General features: G+C 47.4%; 1 protein-coding gene across 1 annotated transcript in view; it reads right to left on the bottom strand.

Moving 5' to 3' along the window:
* Positions 1–1,134: 1,134 nt before the first annotated feature.
* Positions 1,135–25,262, bottom strand: part of DIP2C (disco interacting protein 2 homolog C) — a 164,801-nt gene continuing 140,673 nt past the window's right edge. Inside the window, exons 31-35 of the mRNA XM_023192485.1 lie at positions 14,561–14,618; positions 12,490–12,564; positions 9,517–9,691; positions 7,576–7,699; positions 1,135–4,241 (exon numbers count right to left, since the gene is read on the bottom strand). Of these exons, the coding sequence (XP_023048253.1) occupies positions 3,989–4,241; positions 7,576–7,699; positions 9,517–9,691; positions 12,490–12,564; positions 14,561–14,618 (685 nt within the window). The 3' untranslated portion in view covers positions 1,135–3,988. The remainder of the gene's footprint in view (positions 4,242–7,575; positions 7,700–9,516; positions 9,692–12,489; positions 12,565–14,560; positions 14,619–25,262) is intronic.

Raw genomic sequence — 25,262 nt, 5'->3', positions numbered from 1 at the left:
GTTCTCCTGGTTACCTGGTTTGTACTTGACGGGCCATGGTGAGGGCTGCCATCTGAGAAGCAGGAGCCTGTGGAAAAGCATCTCTCCCTTGCTATCGTCTGCTTCATCCAATGCAGCCCTGCAGGTCTCACACCAGCTGTTCACTTTCACACACCCAAAGCCTCATTCTCAGTCAGCGTGGGATTGTCCTGAATGAAAGTTAGGGGTCAGGGAAGGCAAGTGAAATTTGAACACAAAGGCACTCAGATTACACCTGGTGCTATGTGTGAAAATTTTAGTTCCATTGATTTTTTTTTTTTCGCGACAGAGTCTCGCTCTGTCGCCCAGGCTGGAGTGCAGTGGTGCGATCTTGGCTCACTGCAACCTCCGCCTCCCGGGTTCACGCCATTCCCCTGCCTCAACACCCCGAGTGGCCGAGACTACAGGCGCCCACCACCATGCCCAGCTAATTTTTTGTATTTTTAGTAGAGAGGGGCTTTCACCGAGTTAGCCAGGATGGTCTCCATCTCCTGACTTCGTGACCCGCCTGCATCGGCCTCCCAAAGCGTTGGGATTATAGACGCGAGCCACTGCGCCCGGCCCTAGTTCCACTGATTTTCTTGTGAACCAACATTTATCTTCATGGAACCACTAGTCTGAAGGGCAGTTGACCTGCTACTGCTTTCCCAAAGACAAAGCCATAAGAATTCTAAGATCTTGGGCAAAAGACGCAGCTTCTGGTTGTCAAATGGATGAAGACAATTTGGGGTGGAACAGTCAAGTACTCCTACTCCTTGACACACTGTGACCCTGCGACACAGCTGACATAAAGCATCTACACACAGGACTCACGCTGTTTGTCCCCAAATTACCAATAATCTGTACACTTACAGCAAATGTGAACAAATATATTTCGATATATTTAAAAGAATTTAAAAAAAACATTTCACAAAACATTTGTTGCCATAGGAATTATTTTTAGCAATAAATGCCCCCATCAAAATTTAAACATTGTTCAAAGTATGATTATCTGTACTAAGTAATGCAACAAATTCTGTAAACAGAGTCAGATACATTTCCCTGTAGGAGTCACTTCCTTCCTGGGATTAAAGCTGTCCCAGACATCTTTCCAGGGGACCAATTAAGAAACTGCTATTTTCAGAGCAACAAAAATAAAAGCTTTTATTTGTTCATTTGAATATAAAACAGGCGTTATCACAGATGTACAAAGCGTACTGGTGGTTTAACATACAAGAAGGTTGCTGTCCTTTGCACATAAAAATTTTGTTTGAAACTGTGATTGGTTGAGTACATGAATTTCTCTAACCAGTCACCACACTCTGAAATAACGCTGCTAACATTCAACTGATAAAAGGGACCATCTCCCTTGGGTAAAGTGTCAAGCAGGATTAAATATATATAATAAACAAGCACCATGAGGAATCTGCTCCTGTTTGATTAGGTCTGTGTTTATATGTTCATTGTGTACCCTCTTTTTGTGCAAGTTGATTACACGGTTTTGTCTGACTTCAAAAGCACAAGGTCACAAGACGAACATTTTTTACATTCTCATGAATGATTTATCTACAGTACAATTTCGAATACAGAATGACCCTTCTTTATTGCTGAAACTGGTGGTACTGTCTCCTTTCCTTCTTCTTGCACAACCAAATTTTGATCTCAGTCCACCAACTCTTTTGAGCCTAAACTCTAACATCAGAGTTGACAGGATGCAGAAGAGACGGCTGCTAACTGCCCTCGCAACTACACTGCAGCGTCCACACTCCTCGAACATAGAGTTGATTTGGTGACAGTTAAAATTATGTTTGAAGTGACATCTAAATTTGTTTTGCTTCCTGACTTCAGCTGGACCTCAAAGCTGTCCTGCACACTGCACCTAATGTTTCATAGTCAGTGTCTGACCTGAAGCCCCAAACCTACTTCCCTTTAGACAAGGTGGGTGGGTATAGGAAAATGTCTTTTTTCCCCCGATGTGTGGTGGTTCCACCCTTAGGAAGCAGAGACTAGGAATGTGTATCTGAAGCATGTGGAGAAATATTCACACACAGCAATGAGGCCAAACAATATCTCAAGAATCAAATGGTTTGTGGAGATGGAAGGATGCACCACATATGCAGACAAATTTTTTTAAATGTGCCACTTTTTTTTTTTTTTTTACAACAATCAGCCTTGGATCTCAGAAGTCAAACAAAACTCTTTTAGCAAAAGGCTTACTGCTGACTGCATATAGCAAAGGCAGACAAAGACACTGCCCACAACATAATGAAAGTTAATCTAAATTTTGCCCAGCATCAATCTTAGTCATGCATGTCTAGCACCGAGAGCCACTGCAGGGTCACATGGGGCAGGTACAGAACACATCTTTCTCGGAGTGCAGATGCTCCTTCTTGGTTGGACTCCGTGGGCCAATTCAATTTAGAAGTGCACAGGTGAGCTCTGAGAAGGTGTGGCCAGGAGCTGCCAGGGCAGAAACTGGGGCGCACTCATCCACAGGCGGCAAACGACGCAGCTGGAGGACTTCTTGCTTCAGCCAGAGCTCTGGCATGAGCCCCCGGGGAACTGTGCTCACCGAGCGAGGGAGCCCCAGAGGCTCACACAGAGCTGGCTGGGTCTTAAGACGAGGGGACGATCACCGATGTGAGTTCCGGACACTTTGTCCACTCCACATTGGCCATCGGGGGGAATCAATGCAACCCAGTGCAAATGACCACAGAATCGCATTCCTTTCCGCACCAAGGACCAACAAAAGATGACACTAACAAAAATGATGAAAAACATTGTGCAACGAACTCTTGCAGCTAAGAAAACAGTGCGATTTGCCAACCGAAAGCCCCTCAGTATCATCAGCACACGCTGGCATAAACACATTTACTGTTGTCCCACAGCAAAGAAAAAAATAGTGCAGCACATTGAGCTTTGAATTCTTCCACCATCCTTGAGATGGCAGTAATTTCACTTGCTGGTCTCTGGTTCTAGAAGAAACTTTTAGACAGGGCTCCTGCGGTCTGTGACTGCTGGCAACAGCGGAGTGGATGTGAGTACGGGGGCACACCATGCAAGTGACAAGTTCTGCGTCTTAAACTTTAAAATCTCCTTTGTTCATTAGTGAATTTATATTTCATATATATATATTTGTTGTGATACTATCCACGCAAGATAATACAACACTTTTTTATATTAGCAAACATTACAAGACTTTAATATTCTTGAATGTTTTTCTCTTTTATAGTTCTAAAGAGATCAAAATAAATTAAACGTTTTGTACATAATTACATATTGAGGAAGTTAACTTATTTTATCTTTTTAGTTTAGTACAAAGATATTTGCAAGATAACTGCCGAAATACACCTTATTTATAATTTCTTCTCATTCTACACTAACTTCAAAGGCCATATATCAGCCTTTGTTTCTTCAGCACATTTCTGACAAAGAAAGCTGCTATAATCTAATTGGAAGGTGCTATTTGGAAGGTTTTCTCGTACCTCAAACTTCCCTAAAAGGATGAGATCTAGCAATGGCTTAAATTAGTAACAGATCCATGTCATTAAGATTTCATGACACATTAAAACAGAGAAAACAATTCTTTGTCACACTACATAAATTGTTTAAAAGAACCCATCTGGAGGGCAGGATATTTTTTTAATTGCTATTTCGGCTTAACAGAATACCACATTTACGAAGAAAGCACTTATTATCCAATAATTAAAAAAGAAAGAAAAGAAAAGAAAGTTTTTGAAATGGGCTTTTCCAACGAACTGAAGGCAGTAATCCAAAGTCCTTCTGAGCGAAATTCAGTGGTAAATTCACATTTCACCCCCATGCCGATCGTGGCTGCTCTGAGAAGTCCTCTTCCTCCTCTTCTTCCTCCTCCACTCTCACCACAAAAGGCTGCATTCTGGTGAGTGTTGCCCTGTGTCTGCACGCTTCAGTGGACACGGAGAACAATGTCTACATCTCTAGAAAAGTCCATGGAAGCCAAGAGACGAGACTACATGTTGTAGGCCACATAGATGGGGTCTAGCTGGTCTGCCAAAAACCCGTCTCGCAGGTGCATGCGCTGCTTCTCCCCACGGGAGTTGATGGGGATGACGCCGATGTCCACCACAACCACCACTCCGACGATCAGGTAGTGTTCCTCCAGGACCACGTTGGTCACCAAGGGAACCAGGTCCAAGGCTTCTTGCTCCGACCCATCCAGCTCAACCACAACCACCAACAAATTTGTCCAGGTAAACACAGCACTAAAAGACAGAAAAGAAAGCCAACATTACACGTGTATTAACGCTTTAATAGCTGTGGTTTCTTTTCGAAGTTCCACTTGGCTGTCTCCAACCTGCCCGAGCACTCCCGACAGTCTCCTCTGACCTCTCCATGTCCTCCGTCTGCCGCCCACTAATGGTTCCCCACACAGATTTCCTGGCGACAGCACGGATCGGCGTTTCCTACCAGCCTTCTCTCTCGGTGGCTTCTGTGAGGGTTTCACCGTCTTCCTGAGTTCCCATTCCTAGCACAGGGTCACTCCACCCGGCTAGCGGCCTCTGTGTTCCAGTGCCGCCTCTTTGCTGCTGCCTGGAGGGTCAATGCCCCCACTGCCGAGTGCAGTGTGCCATCAGCCTCTGCCCTCAAGGCAGCCCTGTGCCTCCTGCTTCCAGACCCCACTCTGCGGCTGAGAGGCGTGCGTGCAGAGGCCTAGCGCGTGGGTGTCTACTCCTCTCTGCCTGTGCGGTGCACCTGAGTGGGAGGCGTGTTTCCCAGTCCTGGGGCTTGTGCTCAGCACGGAACTTGTCAGCCTGTGTTAGGGAGGTGAATGCCGGCGAAGGTTCCAGAAGGGCTGGATGTGGGGGCTCTTCCTGGCGTGCCTGCGTCATTGCAAGGACGGGGACACACCTGGGCTGGCCCTTGGGTCCAGAGGATAAGAAACACATGGAGAAGAGCCACCAGTCCCGGGCGCAGCCGAGCTGCTCGCCCCAGCTGAGCCAGCCCCTGGCATGCAGATGTGGGGACATCGTAACAACTCTGTCTAAAGCACTGAGCAAGGGCTGGCTGTCATACAGCCGTGGCTAACCCATGTGCAGGGGTAAGTCTTCTGGAATGTGGAAGATTCACTCAGAAATGTTTTATTTGGAATCGAGTCATCTTTCCGCAGGACGGGCACCCGAGTATGTAGTCTACCCAACTGGCAGAAGCAAAAACCCGGTGCTTTCCATTTTAAAGGATATAGGGCTGGCTTTTGGAACCAGTTGTTTAAGGGCCCCGATATTCACAGAGCCTGGTACTTGAGGTCTGCTTGGCTGAGGAGGCCAGGAGGTTCCCGGGCAGAGGGGGCTGGATGGAGACCAGGCTCCAGGGCTGCTGGTATCTGCTCTCATGCGCCTAACACGTTCTATCGTAGCTTGAGGCAGGAGGTATTTTGGGAAACTCACTACTGTTCTAAGTGTGAGAGTAAGTCGATCAGGAAAAACACGTATTTTATTCAGTATGGCCAATCTATGTTAAATTGACAGGGAAAATTGGAGAATTTTTCCTGGAAATTCTCACTAGTTCTCCTGGATTTTGCTTTGTGACTGCCGCACGCCTATGGAGCACGCTAATAACTGTTTCCAAGAAGACGTGCTGGTGCTGAATTCCTGTCATACTGCTCCTGGTGATGCCCATGTGAGCCCACACTGTGAATCTGTGATATCACAGATACACACATCTCAGGAACATTTGTTATACTTTTATTATGGCATTTGGAATTTATGGAATAGTCCTGGAGTATCCGAATCAGCTTGGCTCTCTGGAGGTAACAGAGCTGGCGGAGGGTGTGCTTGATCTGCTATCTCCTCTGGGCTGCCAGGGACCTACGGGGCGGTGCCAGTGACTCTCAGAGCCTGTCCAGGAGCTGTGCACGCTACTCAGTGCTGAGAGCAACTGATGAGAAATGAGAAAGTCTGGCTTGAATTTGGCAACACGGAGAGTCCCGTTCTGCAACGCTGGGTGACACAGCCACGTTTCCCAGCATGGAGCAGCCCACGGCAGCCGGAAGGGCAGTGCAGGGAGGCTGGGAGAGGGAAGGTGGAGCAAAGCAGTTTGTATCTGGATCATCTCAAACATTCAAAAGTCCACTCAAAGGACACCATGTGGGCAAGGGGCATGTGAGCCCCTGACCAGGTGAGGGACAGACCCAGTTCAGTGGCCACGTGGCAGGTCACAGCAGCTACACTTTCAGAACAAGGCCCAGCACCACGGTCTAGAAGCCCACAGAGAGCACCAGCGAGGCCCTCGAGCCACAGCTTTTAGCGGCAAACTGGACAGAAATGCTTGAGGGAGGTAATACAAGCCAATTAGAATTGTTTTCTTAAAAATAAAAAAAAACGGAAGGGCTGTTAACTGATATTCGCAGCTATTTAGATGGAAAACAAGGTAGGCCCCGGTCGAGTTTCAGTGCCAGAGTCTTCCTAGAGTTTCTGTCTTCTCTGTATAGTCAAGGAGAGAACTGTCAAGGAAATCAACAATTTAAGGAATTTTGTTTGAGAGTAGGGGCTTAGCCAATCTGAACCACAGGATCACTGACAGGTAAGCAAACTGGATCTTGTAAATTCTGCCAAGTCCTCCATGTTCAAATTCAGCGAATGGCAGTGCGTACCAGCCTTTACTGCACCTCAGCCAGCTAAGAGGAGGAAGGAACAATCTCAGAACCCATCCTTTCAGCCCAGAAAAGCTGTTCATGAGAGAGGAGAATGCATCTCCCTCAGGGTCTCTGACCTGAGACGGAGACCAGTGTCACCAGGCGCCCTCAGTTAGCACTCTGTCTGTTATCAAGGGAATGAACAAGTCAACGGTATTGGGTCACTTTTCAGCCTAACTGCAAATATAAGGCACTGAACAAGCCTGTGACACTCCCCAGCCCTGGCTGACTTAACTCATGGCACACCAGCATCCAATCCACTCCCACACATGCTGCTGTATCTCCGGCAGCGCCATGGACATACTCAGCACGTCACGACAGATTAAACGGGCCAGAGAGAAAGACAAAGTCCCAGCCTCCAAGTCCTCACCTGGCCCAGAGCAGAGTCTGCCCCGGGCAGCAGGTGCGACGCACACACCTTCTCACTGTCAGCCTTGGTTTAACTCAAGCAGTTCTTCCTTTGGAAGTCTCTTCTGGGGTCTGGGCAAACGCTGCTTCTCCTTCTCACCGAAAGTTTTCCCACGTCTCATGTTACTTACAGTTCCCAAGTCAACAGTCATAAAAGTATTTTCTGTGCCTACATACGTGTGAGGTTCGTTTTTTTCCTATATCATGCTTTTGTAAATTAAAAACCAAACAATTTGGCTTCCTGGAAAACCTTATCAAGTAGTTTTCATGGCAATAGAAGTCTATCGTTTTCAGGTAATATATGGTACATTAACTCTACGTGTGGAGTGTTCTTTTGTTACTTTAACCCCAAAAGACAAAGGTTTATAGTCAAATGCTGAATTGCACTCCCTTCCCTACCTTAGCAAAACTCTCCTCTGCCGCTGTGCCCTCCACATCCTCAGTGCTTCACAAACTTGGCTCCCGATTTGGGTACAAGCTGCAAGCTCACGACTTACCATTCCGTAACGCTTTTATGGGCTCTGATGACCGAGGTCTCAATGTCGATTGGGTGGTACCGCATGCCCCGTAGCTCCATGGCTTCGTCCAGTGCCCCGACCACGTAGAGGGCATCATGGCGCTCTGTGGAGGAATGAAAGCCTGTGTGAGCTTCCCCATAATGCTGCTCAAGTCACTTTCCTTCTTTTCTGAAAAAAGATTAAAAACTACCCACAAGTGAGACAGGGACGCAAAGGAAGGGCCTCATGGATCCAGGGACAGTTTGCTTCTTCTGCCAGGGAGCTCCTTGGCAAATGCCCGGCTTGTGTCGGTGCCCCACAGCTGGCTGCAAAGCCGCCATGCTCCCTCTACACTTGTGCTTTGGGAGAAGACCTTTCTTGGCTCAGCTTCGATATCCAGTCAACTGCCTGACCCCATGTTCACCGGGAGCAACTGAGGGGCGAAGTCAGCACCCAGTGGTCTGAGCCCCGTGGACCTACCGGCTGAGGCCTCATCTGCCCAAGGTCACACAGGATGCAGCGCAGTCACAGACCAGCTCCCTGACTCCAACCCACACGTGCTCCTCTGCGCTATTAATCCTGTGTCTAAGTGGGAGAAGAATGCATAGCTCCTGGTCATGTTCATGAAGATTTCCTTAGCTCACAGAGCCATGAAATTTATTTCTATCCTTCATGCAAACCTCGGAATAATGACACTGACAACCAGTGGTCAGGTCCTATCTTTCCTTAATAAGGAAATGTCCTATATTTTTATAAGGTAGTAAGCATATTAGGGAAAATTTGTAAGGCATGATTGGCATATAAAATAATATCAGAGATAAGTATTTTCTAATTTAAGTCAGACAAAGAAAGACGGAGACCCTGACTCGGCCTCTGCCCCCTCCAGCAGCTTTGCCTCTTCTCCAGTGGCAGGGACACGTCCTTCAGGGTATCCCTGCTCCCAGGACTCAGCGGGAAGTGGCTTTCCTGGCCTTTCTCTAGGATTATAAATTGCCACCAGCTTTTACATCTTCCAGGAACCTCAGACAGCACCCTCAAACTAGTCTACAATTTCCCACAATGCAAACGTCATGCCGGGATATTTTTGTATGATCCCCAAATGCAGCCCTTTGGGCCAGGCCATCGTAGGCATGTCAGAGAGGCATGTAAGGAAGCCTTGCTGATGTCCAGAAACTCATCTCCCTGAGGTTTTGGTCAGGCAAGATCTCACCAGGAACCTCAACTGCCATTGCTGTGAAACAGCCAAGTCCTGCCTCTATTGTTAGCAGCACTAAGGAGGTGAGAAAGGATTCTGGAATAAGCAAAGAATTAACTATGCGAGTGCACTTTTACTCCTCCCTGTCATGAAATACACCTGGCCTCACCCCGCTGTCCTCTGAGGGGGCAAAGGCAATGCTGTCCATACTAGGCACCAGCATCGGCAGCACCAGGCCCTGCACTCTGATGAACGCATGGGCAGAGACGGCCAGCCACCAGGGCCCGAGAGCTTCACGGCCTCCTCTTCCCAGACGGGCAGATCCAGTCCTAGAAGCAGCAGCGTGCACGTTCCTGCAGCCACTGGGCCAGCTTCTGTCTCGGACGGACCCCGTGGGAGCAGGCAGCCTTCAAGCTTGCTGAGGAGACTCTGTGGGCTGAGACGTTGGGCACTCTGCTGTGGGCGACACTGCAGCCCGTGCTCAGCAGCTGCGCCCCTCCCCGATTTTCAGTCAGCACTTGGTTCTCGGGACAGGACAGGGTATGTGATGTGCAGCTCAGCTTGTTGGACACATTTGCATTTTGCCTTCCTCTCTTCTCTTAAACTCGGCTCTTTTCGCACTAGGTGGCAGCCAGCACATGTTTCCTCCTGGGTTTGGCTGCCATAAACCTTGGGAATAGTTTCTGTATTAGGGGAGCCTAACCTCTGCCCATCTGTGTGGGGGGCCAGCCAGCCTGGACTCTCACCTCCATTTGCATCTGTGAGCTCAGTTCTCCGCAGGAACCCCAAGTAGCCTGTTCGTGCCCAGATGGTCTGGGTGTCTCCAAAACTTAGTCTTGAGTTGAAGTGATCCGACTGGAGGGATTCATCTCCGTAAATAGTAAAATAACCGCTGGCATTGTGGGCACTGTGAACCCAAATCTGCAAATGGAGGGAAATTTCACTGTGGGTGACATTATTTTATCTCCAGGGAAATGAGGCTACAACTACTTTGACAATTCAATAAATTATATTCAGTGATATTAAAAGTTTCCTTGGACTGAAAAACCAAGATGTTAATCTCATTCAGGTTTCTGGAGAGACACGCAGAGGGTACTGAAATAAAGGCAGTCTACCAAGTTTGTGGCCAAGCAACCAATCAAGCCATCCACCTACGGGGAACTTATTAAAGCAGATTAGATGACGATTTAACAAATAGCTTTTAAAAATACACACATCAAATGAACAAAGTCACACTAGATTCCTTCGCTTTTCCAAACGATTGTTTCTAAAGGGCAAGAACAATGTTGAAAAGCTTTGAGATTCATTTTCTCACTTCACCTGGTGAGCATTCTTCTGGACACAGAATGCAAGAAAACCATACACCAAAAAACCAAACCTAAGGGATGAAGGCACAAAACACCAAAAAACGGCAACAAAAATGCCTGATGTCTGACATTTGGGGAAATAGGTAAGCAAAGACTGATAGGGTGAGTCAAAGCCATAGCCACGTGGATTACGTAGAACCATGGACAGGGCTGGATAAAAGTAAAACCAGGTAAGTTCCCCAGATGCCCACGCAGCTGCATGCAGCTGCGCCCACACAGCAAGGGTCAGGAGAGGAGGCCTTTTGGGCTCTGGAGTGTTGGCTGTGGAGACATTCTGGACTTCGTTGTTTCCATTATTTTACTGACAATGAAAAGTGGTCAAGTTCCGGGAAGTCAGAAACGGGTTCAGTATTGCACCCACGTCCCCAGAGCAGTGCCTCACAAATGAAAAAGTGAAACTGAGAAAAAGAGAGTGCGCCATCAGATCAGGGAAACGACAGCTGTCCTCTGTTCCTTAACACAAAGAAAATTCTCATTAAGGCAACTGAGTATTACTCAGTCATAAAAAAGGAGGAAATCCTGCCACGTGCAACAGCATGGATGAACCTGGAAGACGTTACGCTGAGTGAGAAGCCAGAACAGAGGACAAATACTGCACCACCTCACTCATGCGGAATCTCAAAAGCTGAGTTCGCAGAAGCGGGGGGTAAACAGTGGTTACCAGGGGCTTCAGAGTGGCAAGGGGGAGATGACGGGCAAAGGTGCCAACCTTCAGTTAGAGGGTGAATAGGTTCTGGGGAGAAAATGTAGTGTGGTGACTACAGTTAATAACACTGTACTATTTACTTGAAATTTGATAACAGAATAGATCCTAAACGTTCTCATCACACACACGCAAAATGTGAGGTGACGGATAATAGAACTAACTCGGTCGTGGTAACTGTTTCAAAGTATGCACATCAAAGCATCACAGTGCATTCCTTCATTTATACAACTTTCTCAATTAACCTCATAAAGCGGAAAAAACACACATTCCCAATAAGAAAGTCATCCTGGAAATTTCGCCAGTTCTGGCCACCCTCAGAGGGAAGAGAATTCTGACCTTGGCCTAGCACACGTCTCAGGCAGTACCTGTGAGGACCCCCTCCAGGTGCCGGAGAAGCAGGCTCTGCTTCCAGCTTGTTTCTAGGAATGCATTTAAAGGAAACTCCTAAGTGAGAGCAGCACAGAATTTCATCTTCACAATTCTGATCTTTCATGTGACTGAGAGAGGTCAAGTGAGGGGCAAAAAAAAAAAAAAAAAAGTGCCCAAGAAGCGAAGCAAGGTGGGACCTGAGAACCGGTGAGGGCTTGCTCATTAGCCAGGCGTTCACCCATGTACGTGTAGAAACGTGTTCCTGCATGTGCCGGAGATGTGGCCGGCGATGTGGCCAGGGATGTGGCCGGAGATGCGGCTGGGGCTGGGGAGAAGGAGGGCTGGTGCTGTTTATAAGAAGATGCCAGTTCTTAGCACGTCTCCCACATGTGATGCTGGGAGCCATTCAGAAATGGGGGCACCTAATGAGAGAGGACAGGTGACAAGGGGAGCGAGGGTGCCCTTGGCAGGACACGGGGCTTGGTCCAGTGGCACGGCAGGCCTGGGGTAACCGGAGGGAGGGCACACGTGCTGCCACCGTGGGAGGAGGCTGGCTCCAGACACACTCTTCTCCAGTGCCCTCTGCTTCCCTGTAGAAGCAGCAAGCTCATCGCCAGAGAGAATGGGGCAGGAGGAAGACGCAAGAGACACGTGGCCTCTCAGACTGGGGACGCCCAGCAGTGCCAGGGCCTGCTTGAGATGAGGTGTCAAGAATGGAGACCAAGGCCAGACAGCTACACGAGGCAGCCTTCTCCAGCTGCATCCTGCCAGCAGCGCGGAGGGGCACGGAAGGGCACAGTGGCAGGGAGTTAAGAGCCAGCCAGGGTGGGTTCATCCTGAACAAAATGAGGCAAAGGTGTCAAGTTCTACCATTTGCCTTCTGATCTGAAATAAACACATGATCTCTTGGCTACTGTGTCCTGATGGTGTTGTTTGCACATTACTCCCTGTGGAGGCCTCTGCCATTTTCCTGGTGAAGCACTTCTCAGTAATAAAAGCAGGAACATAGAAAGCAAACTCAAGAACTAAGAAATAAAGAAACTCAGTCCATACACATTATGTGTTTAAATATTTTCTGAATTATTTGAGGAGAATCTATTATGGTTCCCTAAGGAAGTGCCATTTTGTAATTGTGAGCTTTCATGGACTCATCTGAGCCACAAAGCTCACCTCATGCTATTTCCGTGGCAATCATGTGAGCAGTTCTGACGGTGTCAAGGCAAGCCGAGGATACATCACAGAAAAGTAACCTGGGTCTCGGAGGACACTCAACTCACCTCTCCAAGGTGTGAGTCCCCCAGCGGTCCTTTTGTTTCTGGGTTGGCAATTATAATCCGAACCCCTGGAAGTATCTATTTGGGAGAGGAAAAGTCTCTTGTCAATGGAAGGAATACAGGGAGAGGCTACACACAAGCCAACCTCAATTTCGTCTTTATGTAATTTCCTTTCATATGCCATATGTCTCTTGGTCTCCATTCTGTTTAGAAAGCAATTAAATCAAAATTACAGGCCACCAAGTTATGGCCCATTAGACAATCGCATTCTCACTGTAACTGTTACAATATTGTATGCTGTTATGGTGACCTTAAAATTAAACATTTTCATTGTCATACCTCAATAAAGCTAAAAGAAATCTATTGAAAATCATGAAAACAATTTTTGAAAAAAAAAAAAACATGGTAAATGATAGAACGTTTAACAGAGCCTGGCCCTTGCAAAATGGGAATTTTCAGTTGTTTCAATGAAGTTATTTAAGATATTTACAGAGATTCAATATTACATCTTACATCATGGCACACGCATGGACGGAGGGTGATGCTTGCAGTAATCGCTGAAGGAAGGGAGTCACAGAGTGACATTTTCAGGGGTAAGCATGGACTCGAAGACAACCCAAAATGCTTTTGGCAAAACGACAGAGTAGGCAGCTGCTTTGGTGGTGCCAGAAGGGAAAGATTCTGTGTCAACTGCTAGTGAAGTCTGTGGGTTTTAATTAGAACGTCCATGTGGATCTCCAGCTCATCTCCACCGAATTTTCAACTCAAGATACTGGGGAACTTTTTCCTGCAGGTAAACATCTTTTACTGTGATGGATGTCAGTATTAAGCATTTTTCTTTTTCTTTTTTTTTTTTTTTTTGAGACAGAGTCTAGCTCTGTCATCCAGGCTGGAGTGGCACGATCACAGCTTACTGTAGCCTTAAGCAACCCTCCAGTCTCAGCCCCACAAAGTGCTGGGATTACAGGCATGAGACGCTGGGTCTGGCCAGAATTTCCTTCTTAAAGTTTAGCTTAGAAATATCTCACATTCCACGGATACCACTTATATAAGGAATCGAAAGTTTATTCTGGAAATCCTGAATATAGATCAGCTGTCTCAGATCAGCTCATCTAACATTTATGATTGGGATAAAGGCAAAACATTTTACGGTAAAAACACAGAACATCATGGAATAGTCATACTGTTAAATCTCACTTAAGTTTGAAGTGAGATTTCAGGGCTCTGGTCTCTGCTGCTGACTATGGTCCGCCAGACTGTTAAGATGGATGGTGAGCACATTCCTACTGTTGGAACCAACTCTGTAAAGAATTCTAAGTTGCGGCCATGCAGGCAATTTTATAATAGGTCCAGAGGCAACATGAGATGCTTTTAGAATTATGTTAGCGGAGAAGGAATATGAAAACTGGGGCCAAAAAAAAAAAAAAAAAAAAAAAAAAAAAGGTTTAAATATGTTTCTTGCCCTTTAGTGCTAGGAAAAAAAACAAAACAAAACCAAAAGAAAACAGCCACTGTGGCAGAAACTACTAGTTGTCTCTTGATAACCATTCTTTTCTACTTCCATAGTAACAGATACCCTGATTTTTAGGTAGGCCTATAGATATTCAGAACTGATATCTCAATAGATCCCAACCTTTAGCTACGTGTGGCCATGTGACCACGTTCTGATCAATGGAATTTCAGTGTAGGACAGCTTGGGAACCTTCCCTATAGTCTGCATGCTTTGTTCTTTTCTTTTTCTCCTCCTGCTGGCTGGAATGTGGAAATGATGGCTGGAGCAGGAGCAGCAGCCGCCTCAGCTCCTCAGGTGCCCCTGGGAATTGGGCTCCAATGTGAAAGGCACCAGGGCCTGTGCTGGCTTCATGGAGCAGGAGATGCCTATTTCCTAACTCTTACCTGAGGAAAAAAGTCTAACGTGTTTAAAACACTGTTATTTTGAGTTTCTATACTCATGGAAATGTTACTTTCAAGTTAGGAAAAAACATTCTAAAAAATACATTTCTGAAAACTTCAAAGCTCCTACACTCAGAAGCAAACTGATAGAGAAATGCAGGCTTCTTCCTATAATACTTACCTTTCCCGATTCCATCAGGGGCAGGCTATGAGGGGATCCTCTTTCCACTAAGCGAACTCTGCAAACAGAAAGAGAAAATGTTCCTAAAATATTCCTAGATGTGTTTTCTGTCCAGTTTTCCCCTTCACCAATTCACACGAGGTCACAAGCCCGGCAGCTGTCCGGGAAAGTTGATTCTGAGCATCATCCAATGGCAAAGACAGAAGTTGCAAAAAGAACAACCCAGCAGCAGAGGAAACTGTACCCAAAGTAAGGGCCACAGAGAAGACAGATGAAGCCACATCTCTCAAACCTGCAAAGTAACTGGAAAAATGACTCTGAACTTAAAGTTACCATGAGTCCACTTAGCATTTTCAGAAAGGGAAAAGAACACGGATTACAGAGCATCCTTGAAAGAGCTGTGGGTCACCCATGACCGTGTCGCCTGGTCCTGAAGCACCGACGGCTGTCCTGTGGGTGGAAGGCAGGGCTAGGTGTGCAGCAGGCGAGAGCCCTCCCAAGAAGGTGTGGGCACTGAAGGCAGGGCTAGGTGTGCTGTGGCCGAGAGCCCTCCCAAGACAGCACGTGCATCACAGCCAAAGGAGCAGAGAGAATTGCCAAGCCCTGACGGCAAAGGTACTCAGAAATTAAACTCTTTTACTTCAAAGAATACGTAGTGATAATTTAATCTTAAGAACTGCCAGGGAAATCGCAGCGGGTCACAACCAGAGCTTCGCTAACGGTCCTCCCAGGTGCATTATTTCTGTATTTTGAGGCCTTCACTACTGGTTTTGCATTTTTACCAAGTGCCTAGTAGACCGTGACACTCTTCGTTCACCTAAGGGGCAATTTTTATTTAAACAAAATAAAGCAAAGGAGAAAGTGCTTGAAGGCTTGAAGACAGCGGATCAGAGGACCTGCCTCCCACCTGGGGACAGGCTGCGGGCAGGGGGCCTGTTGGCTCCTGAGACACCTGCTTACCATCCCCCACGGATGTGTTTTTGTTTTTTAAAGAGATAGGGTCTCACTCATGTCACACAAGCTGGGGCACAGTGGCACAATCATGGCTCATCGCAGTCTTGACCTCCTGGCCTCAAGCAATCCTTCCACCTCAGCCTCCCGAGTTGCTGGGGCTACAGGTGGGTACTACCACATCTGGCTAACTTTTACGTTTTTGTAGAGAGGAGATCTCACTATGTTGCTCAGGCTGGTCTCAAGCTCCTGGTCTCAGGTGATCCTCCTGTCTCAGCCTCCGAAAGTGCTGAGATTACAGACGTGAGCCACCACGACCAGCCCTCACTGAGATTTGAAACACACCAGGGACCCGCTCTCAGGCACTCGGCGCAGCAGTCTTCCTCTGTAACTGACAGATGTGCCAAGGAAGGAGGATGAAGGGTAGGGAAGAGGCAGGAGGTACCAAGAAAGAAGGCTGAGTGTCACGGGGCCCTGAGGGGCCAGTCCAGCGCAGCCCTCTGCGTGGTATGAGGGTCGCCGTGGAGAGAAAACACACACCTCCGGGCATGGGGGTGTTCCTACCCTCACAGGGGAGGCACCCAGCAGTGTGGAAGGTGGCACCGGCCTGACGTCCTGCATGTGCCAGACATGTGGTGTCAACAAACCAGGGAGCAGCGCGAAGGGCTTGACAGGGCCTTGACCGGCTGCACTGCTCCTGCTGGACCTAGGGCTGTCTGTAGTCAGGGGCACCATCTCCTCTGGCTGTTCAGTGGCTGAGGCCACAGGACAATTTCCTCGCACCCAGCCTGGCGTGACTTCTCTGTTTGCTGCAGACAGGAGCAGCCTGTGCCGGGGAGGATCATCTGTGGCGGAATAGGGAAGGCTGGCAGCACTTTCTCTTCTGCAGGAGACGGGAGAGGAGACGCTGGGGAGGGCGCCTGTGTGCGTCAGCAGGAGTCTGATGAGGGAGGAGGACTCACTAGAGCCATTTCAGATCAGATGAGAACCCTTAACTCTGCTGTGTCTGTCTCAAAGGGAAACCTTGATGCCAGCAGCCGATGAGGACTGCCAAAGAGCTCACACGATTCGAGCTCTTATGGACTATGCCGACAGGCTTGACGATGCTAACCTCCAAAAATGCCTTACTGGCTGTTTTCACACAGAACTGCAAGAAACTAAAGAACTTTTAGGAGCCAGGTAGCATTATGCTAATTCAGGACTTGCCATGAGAGAACACCTAGAATTTGTGGTGCAACACAAACGTGCTCCTTTAGACACTGACCACGGAGCAGCTCACAGCCAGAGGCAGCACGTGCACACTTGGGACGTCGGCAGGACGTGGCCATGCCAGGACAATGCTGCTGACTCCCTCCTGCCGTGCCAGGAGGCCCGCACACGTGCCCTGATCTGAGCGGCCAAGTGGAGTCAAAGCCGGCGAACTGTGGCTTCCAGATAGGGGCTATCTGCTCCAGATGAAGACAGCAGGAGAGAAGCCAGGCCATTCAGGCTGGGGCAGCGGCGAGAAAGGGGCACCTGAAGACGGTGAGGAGAAAGAACGAATGAGAGGGAGGTCAGATGCCCCCACCTCAGCACTACAAAAGCCAGATGACCAGCCAGGGAGTGAAACTCAGCCAAAACTGAGGGCTGTTTGGGACACACACCATCTCCATTTCTGCGCCAGTCCTCAGTCATCTCTACTTCAGAGTCCTCAGTCATCTCTACTTCAGGACGTTCGAGATCCTGTCGCTGGCCGGAGTCAGGTGCACAAGGCAGCTCTGGGAGCTGTTGCTATGGGGATGACTGCAGACAGGGTAAGGGGGTCACTCAGGAAACAAGGCTCTTGAGTTACAAAAGTGAAGGGCAAATGCCCCAGGGCTCCGCCAGGGAGGGTCCAGGCTCTGCAGCATTCCCAGATCTTCCTTATCTCCATCCCTGTGGGTTTCACCTTGGCCTGTGCTCACCCACTTAGGGGGCGTGCAGGAAAATCAGACAGTGAGGCTCCAGGCAGGTGTGTGCTGGCCAGCGCCTCGCTCTCCGGCCCCTGCCCCCATATTGACCCTCAGCCTCCGGAAAGGAAGCAAGACAGAATCTCAGCTGATAACCTCGTCTGAAGTGTTGAAAACACAGAAGACCTTCAAGAATTCCCTCTCTGGTTCATGTGAAAAAGGTGTGCTTCATATGAAAACAGGCACAGGATGCTAAATCACTCAGGACGGTCCTGGATGAAAAAGCTACATCTCCTGCTAGCAAGGGCCACACAGGAGCTCCTTCTCCTACGCCAAGGGGAACAACATCCACACAGCCAAGAGAGGAAAAAAGCTACCCCCTATCTAAGGGCAGAAGAGACGTCTTCCTAAAGAACCAGCCGACGTATTTGTAACAGACACATCAAAAGGCTGATTCCCTCCATGTGCAAAGAACTCACAGAAATAAAACCAGGTGATCTTGGCTGTTCTCAAAAGTAGTGTTCTCCACAGTTACACAGTGGGCTGAGTTAAGACCCGGGTCAAACTGTGCTGCCCGGTGCCGACTTTCTCAGACTGGGGATCACAGGCAGGCACCACCAGGTTTGGGCAAATTCAATGAGCTATGGATCTGAAGTGCTTGTTTTCCGTGAGTTATGAGTAGCGGTGATTATTAACACTTCTCGGTTAGAACCAGGTTGTAAGGTTAAAACCAAGGTGTTGCCTGGCACACGAGAGCGGGGCTGCTGGAGGGAGATGCAGAGGTCTGTGGACTCCGGGAGCCAGAGCAGAGCAGGAGGACTCCATGAGGGAGGGAGGAATACAGGCTCAGCCAGGCTGGCCCTCTCCCGCGGGAAGTGTGACTGAGCCACCGAAAGGACCAAGTGATGCTGTCAGAAGACTCTCAAGAGCCATCGTGCTGAGGCTGGCGTCCAGCAGAGCTCACCTTCTGTGAGGGCACCTTCCGCTCAGGTCACGCTGCAAAGTCAGCTTTAGACAACTCAGGGCTGAGGAAACCCGTCAGCTCCAGATCCGGAACTTTGTGCCACTTTTCTTGCTCCCTCCAATGTGCATTACTGCTGCCCAAATTGGCTCCACGAACCATTACTAGGTGAAAGTCGGTTTTAAATAGTGCACCTACTTTCACATCAAGGCTACAATTTAACCGAGTGTCTGAATAAACTTTTCCAGCCTGGCCTCTGTCTCACCCCTTATTTCTTCTCAACTCCAGTATGAATCCTGGACTTGTGGGGAATAAACTGTCTTTTCATCCTATGCTGTCAAGTGGACTTGAAGTTAAACTTTTGCTAGAAAAGCAAAGAGAGAGTTGACATGAGGGGACTTGCTACTGGCCTCTAACTTGCCCTGTCCTTGAACTGCCCTCAGATGGACTCAAACTTAGCAACCTGTTTTGCTGGAAGCAATATCTCAGAAGGCTGAAGCCCCGATGGCGCCGTGCAACCCTGAGTGGGGAATGAACGCACGGCTGTCACGACAGGTCTGTGAGGTCTTCATTCTTCACTCGTGCCTCCCAGCATCACACGCCTGGCCTCCTGGGAATGGGCAGGAAGGTGCTGCTGAGATAACCAGGTTTTTCATCATTTGTCTAAGGAGAGCCATGGTTGAACGTCTCGCTAATCCTTCCCCACAAAGCTACGGAAGGGACTCTTTCTTCATCCAACTGAGATTCTCACCAAGGAGCAAGGAGCCTTGTCTGAGCCAGGCAAAGGCGGATGAGCACACCTGCCCTCTGCCCAGGACCACCACCCTCTGGCAGCACCCGCGGGCTGGCAGAGCATCCGTCAGCACACAAGCTCCGGAGACGTCACAACCACCAAGAAACAAATACCACTCTCTGCCCCAACAAAAGTGCGCCGGCAGACGGCAGCACTGCTCCCGCCAGAAAAACGACTGCTTCAGACCAGTGCAGCCGGAGCCCCTGACCAATGCCCCGAGGTGGGGCGCCTGATGCAGATGTTAGCAGAGCACCCACCAGAAGCCCACCCTGCCCGCCCACGCCACTGCTCAGCACTGGCCTGATGGTCACTCATGACCCGAAGGGTCCAGCACCCTCTGCACCTTCAGTCTCAAAAACTGGCTTGACAGACCAGATGCAGACGGAGCTGGTGCTGTCCTCAGTGCCAACTCTGTGGCATTTCAAGGGGAGCAGACAGGACATAGGGTAACCCGGTCATGGAAAGCTGAGCTGCAGCACAGCCACACTCGCAGTTTGAGGATGGCATTTATGAATGTGCCACTGAAAAAACAACCAAAACTTTTACTTAAGATTTTAAACTACACCTTCTTCCAAAATTAATTTGAAGCATTTAAAATACCCAGTATAATAAGACCATCTGAAAAATAAGCTTTTAAAAATCCCCAAAGATAGAGGGGAAATTAAATACTCAAAAACTTTAGATTAATTAACAGGCTGTGACTGAGTCTAGTCTGCAGCTTCCTGGCAGCGAAGGCGCATAGAGGACGAGGCAAGCGTTACTGTCAAAGTTGGGATTTTAATATCTTGCCATTTCCTTTGCAACCAGTGGAGCACGTAAGAGTATTAAAATCACAAGGAACAACAACAGTGCTTAAAAATAAATAGGCATGTTCACACTTCCAAAACCACAAACAAAACCAAAAACAAATGCACTATTATTTCCACAGGAGGTCCTCCCGGGACTCAAGCCCTAACGAAACCTACAGATGACCACAAGAGACGGCCCACGGTGGCCACTACAAAAGGCTAAGGGCAAGCAGATCTTGATCATGGAAGTCCAGAAACAGACACCAAGCACCCTAAAAATGGGCCACAAAAGAAAACAGGAATGTCTTCATCTAATCTAACCGCATTGCACAAATGAAGTACCAAGGCATACTTTGTGTACTTTTTTCATTTATAAAATTATAAACGTAACTTCCTCCAATCCAGACTCTTCTGTCCTTCCTTTTCCCTTTTCTCTCCCTCGGGCGGGAGAGAGCTCTGTGTTTTCTTCCCATAAAAGACACCATTTGGAGGCATGGACTGAGCCGATCTTGCAGCCCAAACTGCCCTCTTCCATCTTCTTCCAAGGCCAGATGGGTTTCAAGTTTCAGAAGCGCTCAATTTCTGAATGCTAATCCCGAGCACAGACCCCTGCTTCCTAAGATCCTAATCACATGCATCAATATGCTAGGTGCAGTGGCTCACGCATGTAACCTTAGCACTTTGGGAGGCTGAGGCAGGAAGTTCACTTGAGCCCAGGAGTTTGAGACCAGCCTAGGCAATGTAGTGAGACCCCATCTCTACAAAAAATGCAAAAATCAGCAAGGTGTGGTGGTGTGCACCTGTAGTCCCAACTACTGGGAAGGTTGAGGTGAGAGGATCGCTTAAGGCAGATGTCACAGTCAACTGTGATGATGCCACTGCACTCCAGCCTGGGTGACAGAGTGATACTCCGTCTAAAAAAAAAAAAGAAAAAAAGAAAAAGAAAAAAATGTATCAATATTTCTGTGGCAAAGACTGGGATAAATTTTTCATCACTTTATGTCCATTCATAAGGTTTTCATGACACTCATTCGCATTGAATTAAAAAAAAACTTTTTATTTTTGGGAACTCCTTGGTTTTTAAAAAAATACTTTCTGAATAAGACCTCAAAAGCACAGGCCACAAAAGCAAAAGTAAGCAAATAGGATTACATATAACTTAAAAGCTTCTGCACAGCAAAGAAAACAAAGTGAAAAAACAACCTACAGAATACAAGAATACATTTGCAAACTACTCACCAGACAGGGGATTAATATTCAGGATATATAAGGAACTCAAACATCTCAACAGCAAAAAAACAAACAAAAAACTGATTAAAAAAATGGGCAAATGATCCAAAAAGACATTTCTCAAAAGACATAAATGGCCAGAAAATACATGAAAATTGCTCAACATCACAAATCATCAGAGAAGTGGAAGTCTTTTTTTTTTTTTCAAGTGAAAGCAAGATTATTAGGAAAGTAAATAAATGAAATAAAAAAATGGCTACTCCATAGGCAGAGCGGCAACAAAGACCGCTCACCTGCTTATACTTATTGTTACTTGGGAGGTGGAAGTCAAAACCACAATGAGATATCACCTCACTCCAATTAAGATAACCATTATCAAAATGACAAAAAATATCAAATGCTGGTGAGGATACAGAGAAAGGGGGACTCTTACACACTGCTGGTAGGAATGTAAACTAATACAGCCACCATGGAGAGCAGCATGAAGGCTCCTTAAAATACACACACCCTTGGGAAGCCGAAGCAGGCTGATCACAAGGTGAGGAGTTGGAGACCAGCCTGGCCTATATGGTGAAACCCCATCTCTATTAAAAAAACACAAAAAATAGCTGGGCATAGTGACACACGCCTGTAGTCCCAGCTACTCAGGAGGCTGAGGCACGAGAATCGCTTGAACCGGGGAGGGGGAGGTTGCAGTGAGCCGAGATCATGCCACTGCACTGCAGCCTGGGTGACAGAGTGAGACTGTCTCAAAAACAAAACAAAACAACCCTCCCCACCCCCACCGCCCCACCACATACACACACACATCCCAAACTACGAACAGAACTACCATGTGATCCAACAATCCCACTACTGGGTGTTTATCCAAAGGAAAGGAAATCATCAGTGTACTGGAGAGACATCTGCACTCCTCTGTTTACTACGCCCGATTCACAATAGCCAAGATATGAATCCACCCAGGAGTACAACAGCAGATGAATGGATATGGAAGGTGTGGTATGTAACACTGAATAGGATTCAGCCACAACACAGAATGAAATCCTATCATCTGCAACAAGATAGATGGAAGCACAGTACATTAAGTAAAGGGAAATAAGCGAGGAATAGAAAATTAAATACTACACGTTCTCACTCATATGTGGAAACTAAAGAAAGTTGATTTCATAGAAGTACAAAGTATAACAGGGCATAGTGGAGGCTGGGAAGGGAGGGACGGGGAGAGATTTGTTAAAGGAAACAAAATCACAGCTGGATGGGAGGAAGAAGTTCCAATGTTCTGTACCACTGCAGGATGACTATAACTAACAGCAATTTATTATTCAAATAGCTAGGAGGAAGATACCAAACATTTCCAAAGAAATGATGCACGTTCCTGATCTAATATCCTGATCTGCTCACTACGCGTTATATGTATTGAAACATCACTATGTACCCTATGAGTTGTACAATTATGTGTTAATTAAAATAAAAAAGTTAAAAATACACTTTTTAGGAGTTTCAGATTTAAGAAAAATTGAGCAGAAGTAGAGCTCCCACATTGCCCTACAACACAAGCCAGTCTCAGAATGTGCACACATCCAACATTAGTTAGAATTAGTGAGCCAACACTGAGATGATTTAAATCTATCCTTTACTCAGGCTTCCTCATTTCCCCCTAAAATCCCTTTCCTGTCCCAGGATCCTACCCAGGATTCCACATGACAATTGGCCGTCACGTCTCCTTGGGCTCCTATGGGCTGTGACAGTCTCTTAGAAATGTCCCTGTTTTGCTGACCTTGACAGTTTTGAGGGGACTGGTGAGGTGTTTTGTAGGCTACCCTTTGGTAGGGACTTGTCTAACATTGTTCATGGGTAGACACGGATCACAGGCATTTTGGAGAAAGGCCTCAGAGATGAGCGCCCTTCCCATGGCATCACATCAAAGCCCCCCTGCTCATCACCGCTGACAGTGACCTCGCACTTAGCTGGGTCACGTGTGCAGGTTTTCCCCATCCCTTCCACATGTCCTCTCTGGAGGCATCGCTCTGCACAGCCCATGCTGGAGAGGAGAGGGTGTGTGCTCTCTTCTTGGCTTTTGAGATGTGAGACTGCTGGCCTCATGGAGGGCACAGCCTCCCACCTCTGGGTGACCAAGCCCATGCCCCAGGCCCAGTAACTTGGGGATGGGCAGCCGTCTGACAGAGGAGGTCTAATGACCGTGGGGATGCAGCATTCTCCTAGGTGGAATGAGCACAGAGAGCTGATCCATTTGCACAGAAGTGTGCACAGAGCAGAGAAGTAACGTGACAAGGGGACTCCTGAGCTTTGCTTCTAGGCCCTCCCTGTCACTGGGCTGCACCTCCACCCCACCCTCCAGTTCCTCAGGCACCTCCTACCTCAATCTTCACTTGCTGAAATGGTCCAACTTGGTTTCCATCACTGGAGTCTTGACTAACGTGGAGCAACTTTCCCTTTTTGAGTAAGACTAGAAAGACTTGAAAAACAATTTTAATCTATAGCCTCTTTCCAATTCTTCCCATTACTTCAGTAACATCCCTACAGTTCCCACCTTGAGTGCAGGGCTCACCCTAGCATCAGGTTTTGTATTTTGTTGTCATTTCTTCAGCTTGCCTTAAATGGGAAGATTTCCAAAGTCTTTTTTGTCTTTATGACATTGACATTTTTGCCAACGTCATGTCCCTGCCTTTAAAAAATATTTAAAATTATTTAACTCAAAGTGGATCAATGACATAAATGTAAGAGATAAAACTGTAGATTGTTAAGGGAAAAGCCTCATGACATTGGATGTGTCAATTATTTCTTGGCTACAACACCAAAAGTATATGCAGAAAACAAAGAGGATAAACTGGACATCAAAATTAAAAGCTTCTGTTCATCAAAGGACACAATCAACAGAATCAGCAGAGTGAGAACGCAACCCAGGAAATGGAAGCAAGATTTGTAAATCACGTATCTGTTAAGGGGCTAATATCGAGAATATGTAAGGGACTCTTAAAACTCAATACCCAAAAAAACCCAAAAAACAAACCAAGCAAAAATACCACTCCAGTTAAAAAGTGTGGAAAAACTTGAATAGACATTTCTCTAAAGAAGGTATACAAACAGCAGTTGAGCACGAGATGCTCAACAAGACCATCACTAGGAAAACTCACACCAAAGCCACAACAAGATAGCATCTCACACCCATTAGGGTGGCTACTCTCAAAAAAAAAAAAAAAAAATATAAAACAGCGACTGTTGGTGAGCACATGGAGAAACCAGACCCATGTGCACTACTGGTGGGAGAGTAAAACGATGCAGTGGCTGTGGAAAACAGTATGGCAGTTCCTCCAAAAATTAAAAATAGAACTATTGTATGGTTCAGCAATTCCACTTCTGGGTATATACCCAAAAGAACTGAGACCAGGTCTTCAGCAATATCTATAAACCATGTTCACAGCAGCATCAGTTACAACAGCCCAAAGGTGGGCATCAGCCCAAGTGAACATCAGCAGACAACGGATGAGCCAAGTGTGGTGTATACGTACAAGGAAATATTATTCAATCTTAAAAAGGAAGGAGAATTTGACACGTGCTACAACATCGATGAACCTTGAGGACATGCTAAGTAACATCAGCCAGTCACAAAAAGACAAAAACCATAGGACTGGACTTATATGAGGTACCTACTTAGGTAGTCAAATTCATTTATAAAGTAGAATGGTGGGTGCCAGGGGCTGAGGGAAGAGGGATGGAGAGTAGAGGTTTAATCAACACAGTATTGAGTGTGTGGAGACACCGGAACCAGGTGCGGCCCTGAGCGTGTGGAGAAACCGGAATCAAAGGCGGCCCTGAGTATGTGGAGAAACCGGAATCAGAGGCAGTGGAAACCGGAACCAATTGCGGCCCTGAGCGTGTGGAGAAACCGGAATCAGGAGAAACCGGAATCAGGAGGGGCCCTGAGCGTGTGGAGAAACCGGAATCAGGAGCGGCCCTGAGCGTGTGGAGAAACCGGAATCAGGAGGGGCCCTGAGCGTGTGGAGAAACCGGAATCAGGAGCGGCCCTGAG

This window comes from Piliocolobus tephrosceles, chromosome 9 (assembly GCF_002776525.5).
Source record: "Piliocolobus tephrosceles isolate RC106 chromosome 9, ASM277652v3, whole genome shotgun sequence".
NCBI lineage: Eukaryota > Metazoa > Chordata > Mammalia > Primates > Cercopithecidae > Piliocolobus > Piliocolobus tephrosceles.
The sequence above is the reverse complement of the archived record's forward strand: the minus strand, read 5'-3'. Positions and strand labels throughout refer to the sequence as shown.